Source organism: Microcebus murinus, chromosome 2 (genome assembly GCF_040939455.1).
Source record: "Microcebus murinus isolate Inina chromosome 2, M.murinus_Inina_mat1.0, whole genome shotgun sequence".
Classification (NCBI taxonomy): Eukaryota; Metazoa; Chordata; class Mammalia; order Primates; family Cheirogaleidae; genus Microcebus; species Microcebus murinus.
This window is the reverse complement of record NC_134105.1, coordinates 124,758,746-124,782,938: the sequence shown is the minus strand read 5'-3', so window position 1 is coordinate 124,782,938 and position 24,193 is coordinate 124,758,746. Positions and strand designations below refer to the sequence as shown.

General features: G+C 42.3%; 1 protein-coding gene across 3 annotated transcripts in view; it reads right to left on the bottom strand.

Moving 5' to 3' along the window:
• SOAT1 (sterol O-acyltransferase 1) overlaps positions 1-21,290 on the bottom strand; it is a 92,770-nt gene extending 71,480 nt beyond the window's left edge. Inside the window, exons 1-2 of one of the 3 annotated variants that reach the window (XM_076000417.1) lie at positions 21,112-21,290; positions 5,265-5,390 (exon numbers count right to left, since the gene is read on the bottom strand). In XM_076000417.1, coding sequence (XP_075856532.1) covers positions 5,265-5,382 — 118 coding nt within the window. In that variant the 5' untranslated portion in view covers positions 5,383-5,390; positions 21,112-21,290. Of the gene's footprint in view, positions 1-5,245; positions 5,391-21,111 lie in introns of those variants that run through there. The other 2 variants (XM_012772579.3, XM_076000418.1) reach the window with 2 other exon arrangements.
• Positions 21,291-24,193: the final 2,903 nt, after the last annotated feature.

Genomic DNA, 24,193 nt, shown 5'->3' with positions numbered 1-24,193 from the left:
CTGAGGCAGGAGGATCGCTTAATCCCAGGAATTGGAGGTTGCTGTGAGCTAGGCTGACACCACGGCACTCACTCTAGGCTGGGCAACAAAGTGAGATTCTGTCTCAAAAACAACAACAACAACAACAACAAAAATTAGGAAGAATGAAAGGAAAAAAGGAAGAGGAAGAAGAGAAGGGGACAGAGGAGAAGGGAGAAAAAAAAGAATACAGGGTAAGAAAGAGGAAGAAAGGGTACCTAGACTAATCTATTCAAATCACATTTTCACATTTAGTATAAAGACAGAACTAGTAAATGGAGTCTAAATCAGACACCCATTTTTAGCTTTTGCTGCTAATTTATGCAGGGTCCTCATTTCTATTTCTTTCTCCTAGAAGTGAACGATTCCACAGTAAATTACTAGAGAGGCAGAGCTGGGTGTAATTGCTCACGCCTGTAATCCTAGCACTATGGGAGGCTGAGGCAGGAGGATTGCTTGAGCTCAGGAGTGTGAGGTTGCTGTATGCTAGGCTGACACCAGGGCACTCTAGCCTGAGTAACAGAGTGAGACTCTGTCTCCAAAAAAAAAAAAATCTGCATAATACCTAGAGTGATTAAAACTTATAGAAAATATTAGAGATGCAAATCAGAAAGTAAAAGCAGAAACAACAGCTAGGTATACAAACAGTCATGAAAAGAGGTAGTAAGAAAAAAAAAGATTTAACCGGGCGCGGTGGCTCACGCCTGTAATCTTAGCTCTCTGGGAGGCCGAGGCGGGCGGATTGCTCGAGGTAGGAAACCAGCCTGAGCAAGAGCGAGACCCCATCTCTACTATAAATAGAAAGAAATTAATTGGCCAACTAATATATATAGAAAAAATTAGCCAGGCATGGTGGCGCATGCCTGTAGTCCCAGCTACTTGGGAGGCTGAGGCAGGAGGATTGCTTAAGCCAGGAGTTTGAGGTTGCTGTGAGCTAGGCTGACGCCACGGCACTCACTCTAGCCTAGGCAACAAAGTGAGACTCTGACTCAAAAAAAAGATTTAAACAGGTATAAGCAACAACAAAAACACTGCAGGGTACGTTTATAGAGTATGGAGATAAATGTTGCAATCTAGTATTACATTATCAATATTTTAAAATAACACCCTGTGACCCTGCAACTCCTCTTTAGGAATCGGACAAACATGTAAAGATGTTCACCACAATCTGTTTATAGTAGAAAAAACAGAAACAACTTACATATTCCAAGAAAAAAGTACATTTCATATGACATGCATAAAATACAACTCCGCAGCCACTCATCTATTACTTGACAAAAGAATGCTGTCTACGATATATTGTTGAAGACCAAGTTACTAAACAATAGGTAAAACATCCTATTTATGCTAAATGTTATATATTTCTAGAAGACTTATATTCATTACTCAATGATAGAATTGGAGTCTTTTTTACTTTTATCCTTTTCTGCATATATTGAATTAATCAAATGCTTTATGGACATCATACCACAATAAAAACTGTTGGTGAGCATGCATGCATGCATGCATGTATTCATTCATTCATTCATTCATTCATTCATTCATTCATTCATTCATTCATTCAGAGACAGAGTCTCACTTTGTTGCCCAGCCTAGAGTGAGTGCCGTGGCATCAGCATAGCTCACCAGCAACCTCAAACTCCTGGGCTCAAGTGATTCTACTTCCTCAGCCTCCCGAATAGCTGGGACTACAGGCATGCGCCACCATGCTCAGCTCACTTTTTGTATATATATTTTTACTTGGTCAATTAATTTCTTTCTATTTTTAGTAGAGACAGGGTCTCGCTAGGGCTGGTTTCGGAACTCCTTGACCTCCAGCAATCCGCCCGCCTCAACCTCCCAGAGTGCTAGGATTACAGGCCTGAGCCACCATGCCCGGCTACTTTTAAAATCAAATAACATTTTCAATTTGGGCAAAAATTTGTTATCTTCAGAACTGGTAATATTTCAAATAAATGCCACAAAATATAAGAAAGCTAATGAATCATAATTTCAGCTAGTAGGCATTGGATGAAGAGACACTTTTGTGAAAATGTGAACTAAATACTGTGCAAATTACTATGGCAGTCACAATTCAATAACCCAAAGGTTGGGTGACCGTATAATTTACTCAAACTGAGACACTTCTTAGAATGAAAGGAAGCACTATAAAGAATTAAATTGGGCCGGGCGCTGTGGCTCACGCCTGTAATCCTAGCTCTTGGGAGGCCGAGGCGGGCGGATTGCTCAAGGTCAGGAGTTCAAAACCAGCCTGAGCGAGACCCCGTCTCTACTATAAATAGAAAGAAATTAATTGGCCAACTGATATATATATATAAAAAAAATTAGCCGGGCATGGTGGCGCATGCCTGTAGTCCCAGCTACCCGGGAGGCTGAGGCAGAAGGATCACTCGAGCCCAGGAGTTTGAGGTTGCTGTGAGCTAGGCTGACGCCACGGCACTCACTCTAGCCCGGGCAACAAAGCGAGACTCTGTCTCAAAAAAAAAAAAAAAAAAAAAAAAAAAGAATTAAACTGGCCGGGCGCAGTGGCTCACACCTGTAATCCTAGCTCTCTGCGAGGCGGGCAGATTGCTCAAGGTCAGAAGTTTGAAACCACTCTGAGCAAGAGCGAGACCCCGTCTCTACTATAAATAGAAGGAAATTAATTGGCCAACTAATATATATAGAAAAAATTAGCCAGGCATGGTGGCACATGCCTGTAGTCCCAGCTATTCGGGAGGCTGAGGCAGTAGGATCGCTTGAGCCCAGGAGTTTGAGGTTGCTGTGAGCTAGGCTGAAGCCATGGCACTCACTCTAGCCTGGGCAACAGAGTGAGACTCTGTCTCAAAAAAAAAAAAAAAAAAAAAGAATTAAACTGGACACAGGTGAAAAGTGGGACCATACTAGGCAAATTAGGACATAAGCTCTTACTATAATTATGAATCACAATAAGAATCCAAGAATTATACAAGTTAAATTTTAAGTCTAGTATCAAAGTTCTTGATAGGGATAGTTTTTGATCACCAAAAGTATTATCCAACAAGATTTTTACAAACTTCACGCATGCCCCAGTTGAGAGAGAACTACCACATTAAGAGCTGTGTGTCAAACTTTAACCTGCATCTGAATCACCTAGGCACCTTATTAAAATACAATTGTTATTGCAAAAAATGTGAGGTGGGACATTTCTAACAAGCCCCCCCAAGTGGTCCTGGTTGGTGGGCAACACCTTACTGGCCTGGCATTCTTTAAGCCTTTGTTGCTCAAAAGCCTCATTTTACCCATCCACTTGCTCCCCCAAAGTGAACCAATGCTAAAATAAGTAAAACACATTTTCAGATCAGCATCACTTATTTTAACCAAGGAGGTTGTTATACTTCTTCATTTAAGCCAAACAATTAAAAAAATTTTTTTGAGACAGGTTCTTGCTCTGTTGCCTGGGCTAGAAACACAGTGGCATCATCACAGCTCAATGCAACCTCAAGTTCCTGGGGGTTCAAGCTATCCTCCTGCCTCAGCCTCCCGAACAACTGGTACCATAGGTACAGGCCATGTACCTATGCCTGGCTTTTTTTATTTTTTTATTTTTATTTTTTGTAGAGACAGGGTCTTGTCATGTTGCCCAGGCTGGTCTCAAGTTCCTGGGCTGAAGCAATCCTCTTGCCTTGGCCTCCCAAAGTGCTAGGATTATAGGTGTAAGCTACCACACACAGCCATAAACCATTCAATTTTTAACATCTGCACTGGCCAGGCGAGGTGGCTCACACCTATAATCCTAGCCCTCTGAGAGGCTGAGGCGGGAAGATTGCTGGAGATTAAGAGTTCGAGACCAGCTCTGAGTAAGAGAAAGATCCCGACTCTACTAAAAATAGAAGGAAATTAATTGGCCAACTAAAAATATATAGAAAAAATTAGCCAGGCATGGTGGTGCATGCCTGTAGTCCCAGCTACTAAGGAGGCCAAGGCAGAAGGATTGCTTGAGCCCAGGAAATTGAGGTTGCTGACGCCACAGCACTCTAGCCTGGGCAACAGAGAGAGACTCTGTCTCAAAAAAAAAAAAAATCAGCACTAAAACCTGCAGTGATTAAAACTTAGTGAACTAAGACAATAAGGAGTACTGAAAATACATAGAAATTAGAGTAATTTAAAATCTTTTAAAAACTGAGATGTAAAGAGAGCAATAGCTGGTGACAGAAAATTTCAGTTAAAACAATTTTTCTGTCTCTAAGAACTGGAAGGGAAAAACAAACAAACATGAAGCTTCTAATATCTGGGAAAACAAAGGAGACAACCTGGGTTATAAAGTCCCTAACTCATAGAAGGGGAATGTTTCTCCCCAATGTTGGCTCATCCTCCTTTGCATAAATTTCACATTTTATATAACACTAACACTAACCCATATGCAATATAAGTATGTCATATACAGCTAATTAAGAACACATTAATAAACTTCATTATGCCAACTTGAGCAGCAATATTTACAGTCTTAGTGGGATTCAGCTATTGACATTTACACTAAGTTTAAGTAGGAAAAACAAAACGTTTATGAAAAAAGTCAAGATGCCTAAGATGTCTCAGAAAGTTCCACCCTTATTTGTTAACCAAACAAGTGTCAAATTTCAAATCCTTGTGAAGTCAAACCTATGCAAATGTCACTGCAAAAATTCCCTGATGCATTAGATGACATCAATTAGTGTTGTGTTTACAAGTCTATCATTCATAACCATAAACCTTTTCCTTAACAAGGACTGCACTGTACTCTTTTCAGTCAGGCATTAAGAAACTTGGATATAAAAACTAATAAAACTCCCTAACTTCCCCCCCCACTAGATTTATAGCTCAGTACTCAGGTTACAAACTCAGCTACTTAATTGCATTTTACTCATTATATCTATTATGAGAATAATTAATTATGTGATATTAAACCTATTTGTAATATGTAAAATTTTGGAGGTTTTGCCATAGACTCAACGTGGAATTCGATAATCCCACGCATCCAGCTATAGCCCCAGCACCCAGCAGGGCTATAATTATTACTGGTAGGTTAAGCTCAATAATTACTGGTAGGTTAAGCGGTTGAATGAATGTGTCTAAAACATAGCAGATACCTAACAGACATTCACTGAATTAATAAGGACTTATTTTCTAATTTTTGTTACCAGCTATATAAAATTTTAATACCCATTTATAGTAAAGACAGAACTAAAGAGATGGCAATCCCTTATCTAGTATACTAAATTTAATTCACCTCAAATTAAAAGCCTCACCATTACTATGTATCTGTAAGGACTCTTCTGGAGGGTTTTTCCAGTCTTCATCTTCCTCAGGATTTTTACTGGACTTTGACAGCCTGTTTCTTAGAGACATCTTCTCTTCGCCCATCATGGTATTATCTAGGAAAGAAGATGTAAAAAGCTCTGAGCCAAGTATCTGGCTTAGGTGAATTTCCCAATACCACCATATTTAGGAGAGGTTAAATTTGATAATATATTTTTCCTTTTGTGTTACTTTAATCAGGTTTAAGCATTTTTTGAGTACAAGATACTCAAGATGGCAAATTTGAAGAAATTAGCTCCCATAAAGTAATTGGCTGATTTCCAAGGCCCTTTTTAAACATAGCCCCCATTTTTTTTCTTCTCCGTGACAATGGGAGGAAACCATTCTTAAAGAATAACTTAGTTTAACAAGGCATAAGTATGTGAAAAATTAAGTATTAAATAGCAAAAGATAACTACAAAGATGCCCCAAGTTACAATATAATTAATAACAAAGTCAATGGTAAAAACAAATACTGGTGGGGCACAGCACCTTGGGAGGCCTAGCCAGCCTAGAGAACAGTGAGACCCTGTCTCTATTATAAACAAAAATAAAATTAGCCAGGTGGGGGAGCAAATGCCTGTAGTGGCAAAAAATAATACTAAGGAGGCTGAGGCAGGATGATCACTTGAGCCCAGGAGTTTGAGGCTGTAGTGAGCTATGACTGTACCACTGCACCCTAGCCAGGGCAACAGAACAAGAACCTGTCTCTAGCTGGGCGAGGTGGCTCATGCCTATGATCCTAGCACTCTGGGAGGCCAAAGCGGGAAGATTGCTTGAGGTCAGAAGTTTGAGACCAGCCTGAGCAAAAGCGAGACCCCACAGCTACTAAAAATAGAAAAACTTAGCTGGGCATGGTGGCATGGGCCTGTAGTCCCAGCTACTTGGGAGGCTAAGGCAGGAGAATCGCTTGAACTCAGGAGTTTGAGGTTGCTGTGAGCTAGGCTAACACCAGGGCACTGTAGCCTGGGCAACAGAGTGAGACTTTGCTTAAAAAAAAAAAAAAGAACCTGTTTCTAAATAAATAAAAATAAAAAACAATAAATACCTTAAGTTCAAAGTCAGGAGAGATTAGTAGAAGATATAACAGTTTCATACAAAAGATATTTTGAATTAAGTCTTGAAGGATGAGAACAGAGCACCCCATGTGTGAGAAAGAGTTAAAACAAGGACTTTTTGAAAACTGTCCAGGGGATCATGACTGAATCAGAATTCTTTACTAGAGAATAAGAAAGAAGTATTTGTTAAGCATCTACTAAATGCAAGGACCCTACCCTGCTGGGTGCTTTTTCTTATTTAATATTCTTAACAATTCTGCAAAAAAATGTTATTACCCCTAGTTTTCAAATGAGAAAACAATGGCTCAAAGTAGTTATTATCCATGTCCTCCACCCATGTACCTGGAGCACACCTATAGTTGAACAAGTTGAGTTTATTAGGAACAAACATCATGGGAAACTGAAGATAGAAACAGGATTTGACTAGGTGATTTTTAAAGAGAGTCCTTAAGAAGCAGGGGTTTACTCCAGATTGGGTACTGTCAGAAAGTGGAGATAATTATTTGATTGGGTATAACAATAAATCTTCTCTATAAGGGAGCAGACTGTATACATACCACTTGCTGCAACAAAAAAAAAAAAAAAAAAAAAAAAGGGAGCAGACTGTAAGGAGGCTAAAGCTATAAAGCAACAGCAATCACTCATATTAGCCTGGAGAAGGTGTTTCATAATTTGGGGTTTGGATAGCATACATGTTTCATCTGTGTTCAGATATGATCATGGCATGGTCTTGTTTCTGTCTTGATCTACCAAAGTCACAGAACAGCCTTGTCTCATGCTGATGTTCAGTTACTCGATCTGGCTGTTAAATGCCAGGCTAGCTCATAGCAACACCAATGCCTAACTGATAGCAGTACCAGGGCAGCTCCAGGATGCTAAGAGCTGCTTTTTCTCATTACAGTAACTTACCCAAGACCACTCAGCTAATGACAAAGCCAAATTTGAACCTGTATTAGTCTCCATCCAACAAATACCACCACTAACTATTTTAAAAGGAGGTCGGTAACAGAAATGCAATGAAGGAGAAGACTAGAAAGCAGAACAGGAGTCAAACTAATAAAGGTCTAAGACATTAAAAGGCTTTTTTAGGAAGGCAGTGGTGAGCCATTTTAAGCACTGAAAAAAATGATCAAAGTCAAACTTCAGGAAGACAGATATCAAGATAGCACAAGGTTTACTTTAAAGCAGTGTTTCACTGTGTGATGAAGTTTTCACTAGTCTAAAACAAGAAGTGAAAAATAATGAAGTACTTACTCTTAAAGCTACATATATTTAAGTTGTGAGATTATGGTCTTCCTAATTAGTATGGCCGTACTAATTCAAATGTGAAAAAATACTCCATAAACTTTTATATTAAAATGTCCTTTTTTTTGGTTGTCCTTGGAATTCTTGGTGGGTTAGAAAATGTCCTTTTCTGTATGAAATGATGAAATATATAGTACATGGTAAATCTGATTGTTTTTTCAACTATCATAGCTTGGCAAATAATTCAAATGTGAAAAAATACTTTATAAACTTTTATATTAAATTGTCCTTTTCTTTGTCCTTGGAATTCTTGGTGGGGGGGAAGAAAATGTCCTTTTCTGTATGAAATGATGAAATATAGTACATGGTGAATCTGATTATTTTTTCAACTATCATAGCTTGACAGTGAAAATATGTCAAATCCAGATCAATTCTCTTGTAGTTTTTTCTGAAATCAAATAAATGAAACAGAATTGCGGAGGATCACTTCTATTTCAGAAGGCTAAAAAAAAAAAAAAAAAGAATTGCGGAGCAGTAGATGAATATATTAAGCAGAAATTTTAGATCGATAAGATCTGATTAAGACAAACCTCGGAAAGAAGTCAGGGCTACTGATAAATATTTCAAAGTCATCTGCGTAAAAATGAAGAGGAAGCCACAAGAGCATCTAACTCTCCAACCGAAATGATTACAGAAGTGGGAACTGAAAACTAAACTTTCAGGGAAGCCCTCAAAGGAAGTAGGGGAGTAGAAAAGAAATAAGGAAGAAATAAGGTTCCTACAAAAGGAACCAAGATATTTCAAAAGGAAGGAATTCCACAAGGAATAACATGGAATTAAAAACAGATAATCTTTTAAAGAGCATACAACAAACGTTTAAAAGATAAAAGACAGCAACATAAAATTTTTAAATGCCAGATTAAAGTTTATTACCCAAGCCCTATGAGACAGAATAACAATGCAATGTTTCTCAAACTAAATAACAGCTAACTTCAGTGTTTATGTAGTATGTCAATCTCAATAGAATCTTTGTTATTCCCCAGATATTCTGTGGCCACCATGTCTTCCCATATACTCTACCCTACAGAAAGCTATTTCTCTTCTGTCCCTTCTTTGTTTGGCCAACACCAACTCATCCTTCAAAGAGTCATAGCAGCAGCAGGAATAAACAGCAAGATTAATATCAACAACAGCTGTGATTTAATGAGCACCTATATGTACCTTCCAGACACTACACTGTTAAGTTCTTCACATTTTCTTTTTTTTGGGGGGAGAGGGGGTTATGAAGAGGGGTGTTCAGTTGCCTTGTTTTTGCTGAGACAGTCTCACTCTGTCACCCGGGGTAGAACACAATGGCGTCATCCAGAGCTCACTGCAACTTCCAACTCCTGAGCTCCAAGCAATCCTTATGCATCAGCCTCCCAGGTAGTTGGGACTACAGGCACCTGCCACACATCTGGCTGGTTTTTCTCTCCCTCTTTACTTTCTTTTTGGTAGAGACAGGATCTCCCTTTTGCCCAAGATAGTCTTGAACTTCTAAGCTCAAGTGATCCTCCCACCTCTGCATCCCAGAGTGCTAGGATTAGACGTGAGCCACCGACCTCTTCAAATTTTCTTATTTAATCTTTATAACCTTAGATAGATATTATCCTCATTTTACAGATGAGAAAAATATAGTTTAGGGAGGTGATTTAACTTGTGGCAAATTATATAATTCTCCAGCAGAACTGGAATTTAAAAGAATCTAAAATAAAGACTATCAGATTCCACAACCTGCCATCTAATCACTACATTACCTCCAATTCACCTCCTCTGCTAAGGTTTCCTTGGCCACCATTTCTCATCTTACCCTCTCTGTAGTTCCACTACACTCTGTGCATCCTACCACACATGATGTCACCCTATAATCTAGGGCAATACTATCTGCCTCGTATAGTAAGTTTAAGCTTCTGAAAGACAGGGACTATGTAGTATTTTCTCTTTGAATCCGCCAAATCTAGGAGGGAGTACTTGGAGCATGATAGGCACGCAGTAGAGAAAGTAAATGTATCGGTTAATACCATAACCAATCATTCTAAATATAAGACAGTCTCTGATTTAAGATGGCTTGACTTACAATTTTCCAACTTTACAATGGTGAGAAAGCAATATGAATTCAGTAGAAATTGCACTTCAAATACCCATACCACCATTTTGTTTTTCACTTTCAGTACATGACTCAATATTGAATCTATAATTCAATAAATTTCATGAGCTATTCAACACTTTATTATAAGATAGGCTTTATGATAGATGATTTTGCCCAACTGTAGACTAATGTAGGTGTTCTGAGCACATTTAAGATAGGCTAACCTATGATGTTTAATAGGTTAGGTAGATTAAATGCATTTTCAACTTACGATGGGTTTACTGGGACATAACCTTATCATAAGCTGAGAAGCATCTGTAATAGATACAGTGCTCTACACTTGCAGAATCAAAGAAAAATATATGCTAGGAATATGCCAGTGAGCACATCTTTATTGTTAACAGCTTTATATCTATTTAAATGTTCTTAATTGAGGGGTGAGGAGTCTCTTGAGGGTATGCACTTCAAATATTTTTAATAACTGAAATAGACAATTATATGTTTATCACATAAAGAAAGCTATATAAACCAGGCACAGTGGCTCATGCCTGTAATCCCGGTGCTTTGGAAGGCCAAGGTGGAAGGATCGTTTGAGGACAGGTGTTTGAGACCAGCCTGGGCAACATAGCAAGACCCAGTATCTAAAAAAAATTAAAAATTAGCCAGTGTGGTGGCACACAACTGTAATCCTAGCTACTCAAGAGGCTGAGGCAAGAGGATCACTTGAGCCTAGGAGTTCAAGGCTGCAGTGAGCTATGATCATACCATTGCACTGGAGCCTGGGTAGAAGAGTGAGACCAGAAATAATAATAATAATAAAAACTAAATGGTTTCTAAGTGCTAACATGAATCATTGCCCTATATGAGGAGTACCACAGTTTTTTCTTATCCTCTCATTAAGAAAGGACCTGAAGGGGGAGTTATCCTTCCAAGTCAACAGTTTCTCCTTTCCTTCCTTAAATACCTCAGCTGGATTATTCCACCGAATACTTTCCTTGTTGCAGGTATGGACAATTTTCTTCCTCACTGCCCTCTCTCAGTGAGGATTTGAACACCTCTCTCCCCACCACTAATTTTGTCACACATCCTTTACTTCCACATCCATGTATACAGATCCTTCGAACACCATGTCCTCTAAGTTTCTTGTCTTCTTCCTGTCTCCAACAAGCTGTTCTTACAACCTAGTCACACCTTCCCCTAGAACTTATTATTACCAATAAATGCACCATGTACACAATTCTGATTTCCAGCATCTAACCCTCTGACCACCATGCTTACTCTGATACATCCACACCATTCTTTCATATCCCTCTCCCCACATCAGTCCCACTTACCTGAGCTCCACACTGATGGACAGCCTATTTCAGTGCTGCCTTTTGGGCACCAGGGATCATTTTCATGGAAGACAATTTTTCCACAGACCAGGGAGGTGGGGATGGTTTCAGGATGATTCAGGTGCATTCCATTTATTGTCTTTATTATTACATAATAATAATTACACAACTCACCATAGGTTGGGGACCCCTGGCCTACCTGACATATTTATGTAGATATCTCATAGGCATCTCAAACTTAACATGACCGAAACTTAACTACTGACATGCCCCCTTCAATTCCACTCTTCCCACTGTCCTCCCCATCTCAGTTAATGAAACTAGCACTCACTCTGCCCAAATTTTTTTTAAACCTAGGTGTTGGCCGGGCGCAGTGGCTCACGCCTGTTATCCTAGCATTCTGGCAGGCTGCGGCGGGTGGATTGTTTGAGCTCAGGAGTTCGAGAACAGCCTGAGCAACAGCAAGACCCCATCTCTACTAAAAACAGAAAGAAATTAATTGGCCAGTTAATACATAGAAGAAATCAGCCATGCCTGTAGTCCCAGCTACTCGGGAGGCTGAGGCAGGAGGATTGCTTGAGCCCAGGAGTTTGAGGTTGCTGTGAGCTAGGCTGACACCATGGCACTCTAGCCCAGGCAACAGAGTGAGACGCTGTCTCAAAAAAAAAAAAAAGGCCGGGCGCGGTGGCTCACGCCTGTAATCCTAGCTCTTGGGAGGCCGAGGCGGGCGGATTGCTCAAGGTCAGGAGTTCAAAACCAGCCTGAGCAAGAGCGAGACCCCGTCTCTACTATAAATAGAAAGAAATTAATTGGCCAACTGATATATATATAAAAAATAGCCGGGCATGGTGGCGCATGCCTGTGGTCCCAGCTACTCGGGAGGCTGAGGCAGAAGGATCACTCAAGCCCAGGAGTTTGAGGTTGCTGTGAGCTAGGCTGACGCCACGGCACTCACTCTAGCCTGGACAACAAAGCGAGACTCTGTCTCAAAAAAAAAAAAAAAAAAAACCAGAATGGAGAGTAGTTGGAAGGTTATTGCGGTGAGAGTGGTGGGTGTGGTGAGGTTAGAATTGGACTTCTTGGACTAGATGAAGGAAAGTAAAGAATCAAGGTACCACCTAGGGTTCTTTATTTTTTTATTTTTTATTTTTGAGACAGAGTCTCACTTTGTTGCCCAGGCTAGAGTGAGTGCCATGGCATCAGCCTAGCTCAGAGTAACGTCAAACTCCTGGGCTGGGACTACAGGAATGTGCCACCATGCCCGGCAATTTTTTCTATGTATTTTTAGGTGTCCAATTAATTTCTTCCTATTTATAGTAGAGACGGGATCTCGCTCTTGCTCAGACTGGTTTCGAACTCCTGACCTCGAGCTATCTGCCAGTCTCTGTCTCCCAAAGTGGTCTACTTTTTTTAAACACATGATGCAGAGTAGTCCTTTTAAAAGATAAGTCAGATCAAGTCATTCCCTTGCTCAAACCTTCAAACATTGGATTTTGTTCTAAGTACTCACCATGGTCTAATAACTCATATTACCTTCTACTCACCACCACCCAAACTCCCTCACCTCCTACCACAATTCTCTAATTACTTCATCCTTCTGCTATTTCATAAACCAGGCTCATTTCCACTTGAAGGCCTTTGCTTTCCCTCTGCCTGGAGCAACTCCTCCCAGATACCTTCAAGGTTCTCTTACACTTCATTCAAGTTTTCTACTCAAATGTCCCTTCCTCAGGGACTTCATCTACTCTATCTTTAAAAAAACAATTTAAACAATACTGTGGAGCCCTGTTCCTCTTTTATCCCCTTATCCTGCTTTTATTTTGCTTCAGTGCACTTATCCCCCATATTATATTATATATTATATTATTTTATTTTCTATCTACCCCACTAGACTGTAATCCCCATGAAAAGTACAACTTTTTCTTGTTCATCATTTTCATCCAAATATCTACAACGGTGCCTGAAACACACTCTGCACTTAATAGAATTTGTTGGATGAATTAATAGTCACCAAGTAATTTCACATATATTAAGAAAATAAGGCTGGGCGCGGTGGCTCATGCCTGTAATCCTAGCACTCTGGGAGGCCGGGCTGGTGGATTGCTCGAGGTCAGGAGTTGAAAACCAGCCTGAGCAAGAGCGAGACCCCGTCTCTACTATAAACAGAAAGAAATTAACTGGCCAACTAATATATATAGAAAAAATTGGCCGGGCATGGTGGCGCATGCCTGTAGTCCCAGCTATTCGGGAGGCTGAGGCAGTAGGATTGCTTGAGCCCAGGAGATTGAGGTTGCTGTGAGCTAGGCTGACACCACAGCACTCACTCTAGCCTGGGCAACAAAGCGAGACTGTCTCAAAAAAAAAAGAGGCCGGGCGCGGTGGCTCACGTCTGTAATCCTAGCACTTTGGGAGGCGGAGGCGGGCGGATTACTCAAGGTCAGGAGTTGGAAACATGCCTGAGCGAGACCCCGTCTCTACCAAAAATAGGAAGAAATTAATTGACCAACTAAAAATATATATATACAAAAAATTAGCCGGGCATGGTGGCACATGCCTGTAGTCCCAGCTACTTGGGAGGCTGAGGCAGGAGGATCGCTTGAGCCCAGGAGACTGAGGTTGCTGTGAGCGAGGCTGATGCCATGGCACTCACTCTAGCCTGGGCAACAAAGTGAGACTCTGTCTCAAAAAAAAAAAAAAAAAAGAAAAAAGAAGACTATTCATCACATGTTCATGAAGCAATCATTAATATGCTGGCATGAGAATTGGAACTGATGTTCTTCATTTTTATTTGTCTTTACCTGTTAATATTAAAAGATAAATATAAAACAATTAATGAGGACATTTATTTCATTTGGGATATAAATTTTATATATATAGGAATTACTAATCTATTCTAGAGTTTTAAGACTTTTCATCGTCAACTACTCAGTACCCAATTCTAAATGTAGGTTCTTTAAGAGATGCTGAAAAGGCCGGGCGCGGTGGCTCACGCCTGTAATCCTAGCTCTCTGGGAGGCCGAGGCGGGCGGACTGCTTGAGGTCAGGAGTTCAAAACCAGCCTGAGCAAGAGCGAGACCCCATCTCTACTATAAATAGAAAGAAATTAATTGGCCAACTGATATATATATAAAAAATTACCCGGGCATGGTGGCGCATGCCTGTAGTCCCAGCTATTCGGGAGGCTGAGGCAGTAGGATCGCTTAAGCCCAGGAGTTTGAGGTTGCTGCGAGCTAGGCTGATGCCACGGCACTCACTCTAGCCTGGACAACAAAGTGAGACTCTGTCTCAAAAAAAAAAAAAAAGAGAGAGATGCTGAAAAACAATTTACCCTTTACTGGAAAAAAATCTCTCAAATTTGAGATTGTTCTCCTGAAACAACTCAAGTAATTAGAATAACAAATGTTATTAGCATAAGTAAACTCTTTAGTGGGTAGTTACTATTTGCTAAACTCTCTGGGGTAAGATCTTTCATCTCCTTATTCCTAATAACCCTATGAGGTGGGTACTCTCATTCCCATTTTCAAATAGAGAAAAGTAGTGACTGTCAGAAGCACAACTATAGATGACCATAGAGGTGACCATAAAGGAAGAACGAAAACTTTAAAAGTAGGAACATAAAACAAATAAAAAATAGGTCTCTTAGCATAGGACCAAAGGAGTTGTTTCAGTTCCCCAACATGTAAGTGTATCAAAGCAGACCTTACCTGAAGTTCATGCTTTAATGACCCTAGCACATCTAAAAAGAAGGCTACAGTAAACATAGAATGCAAAGAAAAATGTATTTGCATTGAAATGAATTTTTCTTAAGTTCTGACCCAAAGTATGTGTCAACTATCTGAAAATTCACCCATATTAAGCATCTCACTCTACAATTAGATAAATGTGTAATAATATAGAGGTCTAATCCATTGTATTCTTTATTTTTATTTATTTATTTATTTTGAGACTGAGTCTCGCTTTGCTGCCCAGGCTAGAGTGAGTGCCGTGGCATCAGCCCAGCTCACAGCAACCCAGGAGCTCAAACTCCTGGGCTCAAGCAATCCTACTGCCTCAGCCTCCCCAGTAGCTAGGACTACAGGCATGTGCCACCATGCCTAGCTAATTTTTTCTATATATATTAGTTGGCCAATTAATTTCTTTCTATTTATAGTAGAGACGGGGTCTTCCTCTTGCTCAGGCTGGTTTCAAACTCCTGACCTCAGGCAATCTGCCCACCTCAGCCTCCCAGAGAGCTAGGCATGAGCCACAGCGCCTGGCCCATTGTATTATTTACACACACAAAAAAAAATACAATGTGGAAAGGCATTATTAATCATTTAGAGTCAACTAGTCCTCATGAAGAAGGTAAAATTAGAGCCAGAAGGAACAGAAGTCTGCTAGGCATAAAAATAGGATGGAAGGAAAGGGGTACTCTATGAAGAATTTATAAAAATGAACGGATCATGTTGATTGATTCATTAAATCAAATATTTTACTGAGATCTACTATATGCAATCTGTGCTCTCAAGGAGTGGAAATCTAGTGGGAAAAGACACAAAAACATAATTGTAACACCTGGTGTTATTAGAGAACAGTGATTGAGATGTATGTAGAACCTGAAGAGAACACAAGCCCAGTGCCCATTATGAGCAGTTAGGAAAAGTTTCCTAAAGGTAAAAATCTAGGTTAAATCTTTCTTTTCTTTTCTTTTTTTTTTTAAGAGACAGGGTCTTGCTCTTGCTTAGGCTGGTCTCAAATTCCTGACCTAAAGTGATCCTCTCGCCTCAGCCTTTCAGGGAGCTAGGATTACATGCATGGGGAAGACAAGGAAAAAGACAGAAGGTCAAGGGCCTTAAGGGGCCATTGTAAGGAGTGTGGAATTCATCACATAAACAAGGAGCTAATATAGGCTTTTAAACAAGAGGTCAATTGATATTTGTCTTTAGGAAGGTAACTCACGAAATAGTGGGGAGGATGTGCTAGGGAAAGGAAAGACTAGAAGGAAGAACAATGAGCTCACATACAAAAAAACATTAAAGGCCTGAAGACAGGCTCAAATAACATGTTCATTAAATGAATATATTAATGAAGAGGGAAGAGATAAGAGAGATGAGATAGGGCGACTTCCGGGGGCCCCGCTCTTGGGGCCCCAGAACCTCGTCCACAAAAAAAAAAAAAGAAAGAAAGAAAAAAAAAAGAGAGATGAGATAAATTTATAAACATTAAGCTGAGGAGTCAATGAGATATCCAGCTGCCTATACGCAGAAGGCAGTTGAAAATACAGATCCCAAGTGAGTTTTCTAACTCACTAAGGCTATTGGCTGTACCATTATGCTAAGTAATTCCAGGTGGAAGAGAAAGCATAGATAAATTAAATATGTGCCTGTGGGTCACCCAAGTAATCATGACCAATAGGCTGCTGAATATGCCAATCTGGGCTGAAGGCAGAGATCTGGGGATCCATTAGTGTAAAGGTAGTAGCTAAGGCCAAGGCACATGAAGGAAGTCCCCCAGGGCAGGAAATAATAAAGTTAACATTCACATAGCACTTACTAGGGCTCATTTGATCTTCTCAACAACCTATACAATAAATATTGTTATCCCATTTTACAGATGGTTAAGTAATTTCTCAACATGATCATTTCTCAAAATGATGGGGCATTTAAAAAAACAGTAAAAAAGCAAGGCCTAGAAGAGATTAGAGGAGAACCAGGGATAAGTGATGTTGATAACCAAGTTAGGGGGCCAGGCATGGTGGCTCACTAATCCTAGCACTCTGGCGGAAGGATTGCTCAAGGTCAGGAGTTCTAGAGCAGCCTGAGCAAGAGCAAGACCCCGTCTCTACTATAAACAGAAAGAAATTAAATGGCCAACTAAAAATATATAGAAAAAATTAGCCGGGCATGGTGGCGCACGCCTGTAGTCCCAGCTACAGCAGGAGAATCATTTGAGCCCAGGAGTTGGAGGTTGCTGTGAGCTAGGCTGATGCCACGGCACTCTAGCCCAGGGCAACAGAGTGAGACTCTGTCTCCAACAACAGCAACAACAACAAAAAAACCAAGTTAGAGGGTTCAAGAAGAGGTAATCTACCATCAACAACATGAAAAATGCAAGAAGAGGCCGGGCGCGGTGGCTCACGCCTGTAATCCTAGCTCTCTGGGAGGCCGAGGCGGGCGGATTGCTCAAGGTCAGGAGTTCAAAACCAGCCTGAGCAAGAGCGAGACCCCGTCTTTACTATAAAGAAATTAATTGGCCAACTGATATGTATATAAAAAATTAGCCGGGCATGGTGGCGCATGCCTGTAGTCCCAGCTACTCGGGAGGCTGAGGCAGAAGGATCGCTCGAGCCCAGGAGTGTGAGGTTGCTGTGAGCTAGGCTGACGCCATGGCACTCACTCTAGCCTGGACAACAAAGTGAGACTCTGTCTCAAAAAAAAAAAAAAAAAAAAAATGCAAGAAGAACAAAAATGGAGGGAAAAGGGGGAGAGTGGGACATGGGAATTTCACAATTTGGGGACATTCATAGCTATAACTTACTTAACTACAAGTACAGTTAGTTTCAGGAAGGACAAAGAAACATATTTGAGTAGGTTGCAACTTGAGTTGAGGAAGTGAAAACAGTGATCACGAGACTAGTCTCAAGCGGTCCAGCAGGGAAGGAACCACTAGTGTTTACTAAGCCAATAACATTTACAGTGCTGGGTGTGGTAGGTGCACCACACACCTCATTTAACATTTCCATTTTTAAAGATGCAGGAGATTCAGAAATGCAAAGAAACACAAGTCACACAGCCAATAAGTGGCAGTGGAAATATTTCCTCTCTGGGTAATCTAAAGCTGACATTAGCTATTTAAAAATACAACAACACTGAAGAATTTCTTAAGAATTTAATCTGGGCCGGGCGCGGTGGCTCACGCCTGTAATCCTAGCACTTTGGGAGGCCGAGCCGGGCGGATCGCTCAAGGTCAGGAGTTCGAAACCAGCCTGAGCGAGACCCCGTCTCTACCAAACGTAAAAAGAAATTAATTGACCAACTAAAAAAAAATATATATACAAAAAATTAGCCGGGCATGGTGGTGCATGCCTGTAGTCCCAGCTACTCGGGAGGCTGAGGCAGGAGGATCGCTGAGCCCAGGAGATTGAGGTTGCTGTGAGCCAGGCTGACGCCACGGCACTCACTCTAGCCTGGGCAATAAAGTGAGACTCTGTCTCAAAAAAAAAAAAAAAAAAAAAAGAATTTAATCTGTATGTGTAGCTAATGTTGAGTGTGAAAGTATCTAACTTGTCTTAAGAAAGCAAAACAAAAAGAATTAGTTTGAAAAACAAATGAACTATGGTGGAAAGAAGTATCAACTTTCCACAGCATGCAGTGTTCCCATTAATAGAGCTTTCAAAAGAACCTATCACAAAATGTGAGTGCCTACTCCAGGTGAAGAACTTTGCTACATCACCCTCAGGTTCAGTGGGGAAAAAAGACACAAATTGGGGATAGAATAAACAATATAAAACATGAAATTTCTCCCTCTTCCTTCCAGAGGTTTGTCCTAGTACAACCCTACAACTTTTACATATGGCAGAACTGAGTCATTAATTAGCAAAGCTGAAGAACACAGGCAAATTTCATTTACATTTGTATGGTTAGTATAATCTCCGACCCAGGGTGGCAGATTTCAAAACAAAGGCCTCCTCTTCAGCAAATGGAGCTTAACTGGCCTTTGTTAAAAACTTTTTCCAAGGCCAGAGTGTTTGGCTCACTCCTTTAATCCTAGCACTCTGGAAGGATTGCTTGAGCTCAGGAGTTTGAGACTCAGCCTGAGCAAGGAGACTCCATCTCCACAAAAAACAGAAAAAATTGGCGAGGCGCACTGGTGTGCACCTGTAGTCCCAGCTACTTGGGAGACTGAGGCAAGAGGATCACTTGAGCCCAGGAGTTTGAGATTGCAGTCACCGCTGCATTCTACTCAGGGTGACAGAGTCAGGCTCTGTCTTAAAAAAAGAAAAACAAATTCCATTTCTGTGCCTACTTTGTTTTGCTTAAGATGATGTCCTCCTGATCCATCCCTGTTGTTGCAAATGACAAGATTTTATTCTTTTTTAGGGCTGAGTAATATTCTGATTCTTTCACATATGAAAAAGGCACTCTTTCCTTGTTAATACAACAGTTCCCTATATCCACAGGGGATACATGCCAAAGTACAGTGGATGCCTGGAACCTCAGATAGTACCAAACCCTATACATATTTTTTCCTATATATACATAGTTTAATTTATGTTAGGTAAGAGATGAACAATAAATAATAAAAAGAACAATTAAACAATATACTATAATAAAAGGGATGTGAACATGGTCTTTCTCTTTCAAAATTTTATTGTACTGTTTTGGACCTCCAACTTAAGCTAACTTATCCACAAACTGTGGATAAGGAAGGACTACTGTATTCCTCATCCAAAAGTTTCTTCTTCTGTCCTCCAACTTATAAGTGCTGGGCCAGACTCTGATGATTAAGATATAAATAAGAGGCCGGGCAACGGTGGCACACGCCTGTAATCCTAGCACTCTGGGAGGATTGCTTGAGTCCAGGAGTTCGAGATCAGCCTAAGCAAAAGTGAGACACATCTCTACTATAAATAGAAAGAAATTAGCCAAACAACTAAAAATAGAAAAAAATTAGCCAGGCATGGTGGCACGTGCCTGTAGTTCCAGCTACTGGGGAGGCTGAGGCAGGAGGATCACTTGAGCCCAGGAGTTTGAGGTTGCTGTGAGCTAGGCTGACACCATGGCACTCACTCTAGCCTGGGCAACAAAGCGAGACTCTGTCTCAAGAAAAAAAAAAAAAAAAGATATAAATAAGATAGACTAAGATAGACTAGCTTAGTCTTCCTGAAATTTAGCAGAAAAGGGAACAATTAAAACATCTAATTAACAACTCATTACAACTGAAGATTGCTGCTAAGAAGACTACAAGAGTGCTCAGAGGGCTTAACCTGGATGGGGTGATATTTAGGCTGATTATTTTGAGGAATGCAAAGGAGCTGGGAGAAGGGAGAGAATAGAGCCTGAGAGGTGGAGGAAACCCCTAAAGGCCAGGAGACAAGAAAGAGAATGAAGCTTTTAAAGAACAAAAATAAAGCCAGCGTGGCTTCAGCCTAGAACGCCAGGAGAAAAGTGGCCCAAATGAGCTGGGGATGAGTGGGCTTACTCAGTATTTTGGTATTTATCCTAGAGAACCTGAAATCTTGCACGGGTTCTAAGCACGTGATGCACTGAGACGCGTGCATTTCTGAACGATTACTCTTCAGTGCATCAGAGTTCCCTTCAAAACCCATTCCCATGCCTCGACAACACCTAGACTTCCTTAACTAGCCATTCTTCGATACCGCCCAACTTTAAAAAAGAAAAAAAAAATGCTTCAAACTGAATTCTACCTCAAGAGAGGAGACAAGTTACTCTGAAAAAGAAGGTAGTTTACACAGGTGACCATTTAAATATTAAAAAGTAACCAAGGAATTTAACCTATATGTAAATATAGAGAATGAAGTTTATATTGTTCTTCATAAATAACTTCTGAATATACAGGTCACAAATTGCACGGCTATTAACAGTCAAGGACAACAACAGAAACTTAACTACATCCCGATATTGTAAAATAAAACGAGCTTGATTAAAGGCTTCCCATCTTCATAGTGCCATTCTTCCCTTCACACACTTCTTTCCTGAATCATGCAGAAACTGACTTCCTGAGAGCATTTTTGGTTTCGCTTTTTAAAGAATAAAATGTCTTCTAATTCACCACTTTCTTTACTGCGCCCGAGGCGCCCTGCGACGGGGCGCCCCCCACGCGCAGGCAGAGAGGCTGCCGGGCGGCACGCGGGAACTGCCCGCCCGCCCGGACGCGCGGGGCCTCCCTCCCCGGCCGCGTCCTCCGCGGGACGGCCCCGGGCGAGGCCAGGCCCTCGGGCCGGAGTCGCGGCCGCCAGCCCTCCCCTCCTCTCGGGCCAAGGAGGGCGGACCGCGGCGGGAGGCGGGGGAGGGAGCAGGAGCACGGCCGTTACCTGGGGCCCCAGCGAGGCTGCGGGGACCCCCGCAAAGAGGGCAGATCCGGGAAGCCGTCGCGGCGCGGCCGGCGGCGAAGTCGGGTCGGGGAGCGCTCCGGCGCGCGGGGTCCGCAGCGACGCCCTCCGGCCGCAGCGGCAGATAAAGCGCGCGAGCGCCCGGCCCTCCGCCAGACCGCCCCGCTCCGCGGCGTCGCGCCGCAGCGCCGGCCCAGGCGCTCATTGGTGGTCCGGGGCCGCCAGGCTCCGCCCACCGCCCACAGCGCCCGCCCCCTCCCCGGCGCGCCGGTCCGCCCCTGCCGAGACCCGCCGCCCGCGCCCGCGGGGACTTTCGCCTCGGCAGGTCGTGACGCCCGCGGGCGCGGGCGGGAGCACCCCGCTTCCCATTTCCAGCCCCAGCGGCAGAACGGGACCGGGACAACTTCCTGCGAGTCTAGCACCGGCCGCCTGCGTGGCCGCGTGGAGCTGAGGAGTCGGCTCGGCGCAGCCCCCGGAAGCCGCTTCTGGGACTGTGGAGCTCCGCAGTCGGGACCGAGCGTCTGGGAACGAGTCCTGCGGGCGCGAGCTGCAATTGCTGGCGTATCTGCTCACCAAGAAGACTCGAGCCTTTGTCATGGAATGCTTTATCCTTTGCAAACCATGCTTGACGCCAGGGCACTCTAGCCCAGCCAACACAGTGAGACTGTCTCAAAAGAAAAGAGGCCGAGCGCGGTGGCTCACGCCTGTAATCCTAGCTCTCTGGGAGGCCGAGGCGGGAGGATTGCTAGAGGTCAGGAGTTGGAAACCAGCCTGAGCAAGAGCGAGACCCCGTCTCTACTAAAAATAGAAAGAAATTATTTGGGCATGGTGGCGCATGCCTGTAGTCCCAGCTACTCGGGAGGCTGAGGCAGGAGGATCGCTTGAGCCCAGGAGTCTGAGGTTGCTGTGAGCTAGGCTGACGGGGGCACTCACTCTAGCCTGGGCAGCAAAGAGAGACTCTGTATTAAAAAAAAATATATATATATATACACATACATGAAACAATGGGACAGTTAAGTAATTTGAAAGGTCTTTGGGACTCCATACAAAGGAAAAGTGACCCAGAGAGATTTAGGACATAGATTAGGTACAACAGTTAATCACTTAGATTTTGTGAAGGCAAAAGTGTAGGTGAATTTAGGGTAAAGGTATGTGAAGAGGGCATGACAGAGGAGCAGAGACTGAAGAGGTGCACCCACAGCCCGCAAACCAGTATAAGCTAAGCTGGCCTGGCTAATAACTTGATCACTACTCTAAACAGGTAGACACGGCTCTCCAGATCAGGATGCCCTGAACAAATGGATCAGAGTTACTGGAACTATCTGTGGACCTTTTAACAAAGTGGATTTGTACAAGTTCCCCCGGCCTCCCAGAGCAGGCTGCACTGTTCACCCTAAAGTGGAACCCGGCTCAGCAATCCGTTGAGTTCAGTGCTAGCTGTCATTGGCAGACCTGCATAGTTTTTGCCTCTTCTACAACAATTGTGACTGCTGCTTCTGCCAACTGGTTGGCAATAGGGTCTGTTGCATCCCAGCTGTTTTTGTGCTTCCTTTCTCCCCTCCCACCAGTTAAAGAACAATAGGAACACAGGGATTCAATTCTATACTCTGCTGGCCACCCTATATGTATACCAAGGATACACTTATGTTTTCACTGTTGCATGTATTAATTCAGAAATATCTACTGTGTGTTCTTGGTGCTAGAAAGAGAGCAATGAATAAAATAGAAGAAGCTCCTGCACTTAGAAGCTTATGTTTCTAGTGGAGAAGATAAATAATAAAACAAGTAAATAAGATCATTGCAGGTAGTAATAACTGCTGAGAAGAAAACAAAACAGTGGTCACAGAAAGACTTTCTGAGGATGTAACCCGAACTAAAACCTAAATGAGCAGGCCAGGCCGGTGGCTCACGCCTGTAATCCTAGCCTGTAATCCTAGCTCTCTGGGAGGCCGAGGCGGGAGGATTGCTCAAGGTCAGGAGTTTGAAACCAGCCTGAGCAAGAGCAAGACCCGTCTCTACAAAAAATAGAAATAAATTAATTGGCCAACTAATATACATAGAAAAAATTAGCCGAGCATGGTGGTGCATCCCTGTAGTCCCAGCTACTCGGGAGGCTGAGGCAGGAGGATGGCTTGAGCCCAGGAGTTTGAGGTTGCTGTGAGCTAGGCTGACGCCACGGCACTCACTCTAGCCTGGGCAACAAAGCGAGACTCTGTCTCCAAAAAAAAAAACCGAAATGAGCAGAAGGAACCAGCCGGGCCCACTGTGGGAAGGAAGAGCCCCCTAGACAGAGGGCCGAGGCTGTGGAAGCCTGATGCCGGGCCAGCTTGGCTTGTTGAGGGACGGAGGCCAGGAGCTCGAGCACGGTGAGTGGGGCCAGGGTGAGCTTGGAGCATTGAGCAGAAGCTTAGTCATGTTGCTGAGTGTTGTTAAAGCGACAAGAGGTAAATAAAGCTAGTGTTGGGACCTAAGGAGTTTGTAGGCAGCGCTGAAACGTTCTGATTCATGCTTTCATAGACAGTGGGGAGCCAGTGAAAGATGTTAATTAGGGAGTCATGGTTTAGGAGACTGTACTGGAGGAAGGTGTGACTGGAGGTGGAGAGGGCAATGCCTAAACTAAGGCAGTAGCAAGTGGGATGGAAAAAAAGGGGCATATTTGAGAGATGTTTAAAGTGACAATTGACAGAATTAGATAGTGTTTGTATGGGTATATATGGGGATGTTAAGGATATATCCAGGATTTATGAATTAGCAGGCTGGGTGGCTGGAGTTAATGCTGACTAAGAAAAATACATCCTAGAAAAGAAGCAGAATAAGCTTTACTTGGGTTAATGTTTAAGCTGCATCAGTCTACCTCCTATTGAGACCTGAAGGAACTGAACAAGAAGCAATCAAGTTTTGTTCTGTTTTTATAATAAAATAACTTTCACTTTTTTCTGGTCATATCAAAAATGCACACACTGCAGAACATAAAATCAAATACAGAAAAGTACAAAGATAAAAGCCATCTAGCATTCTATCCAGAGATGTAGCGAAATGTTGATGTGGGGCAGGAAAAGAACAG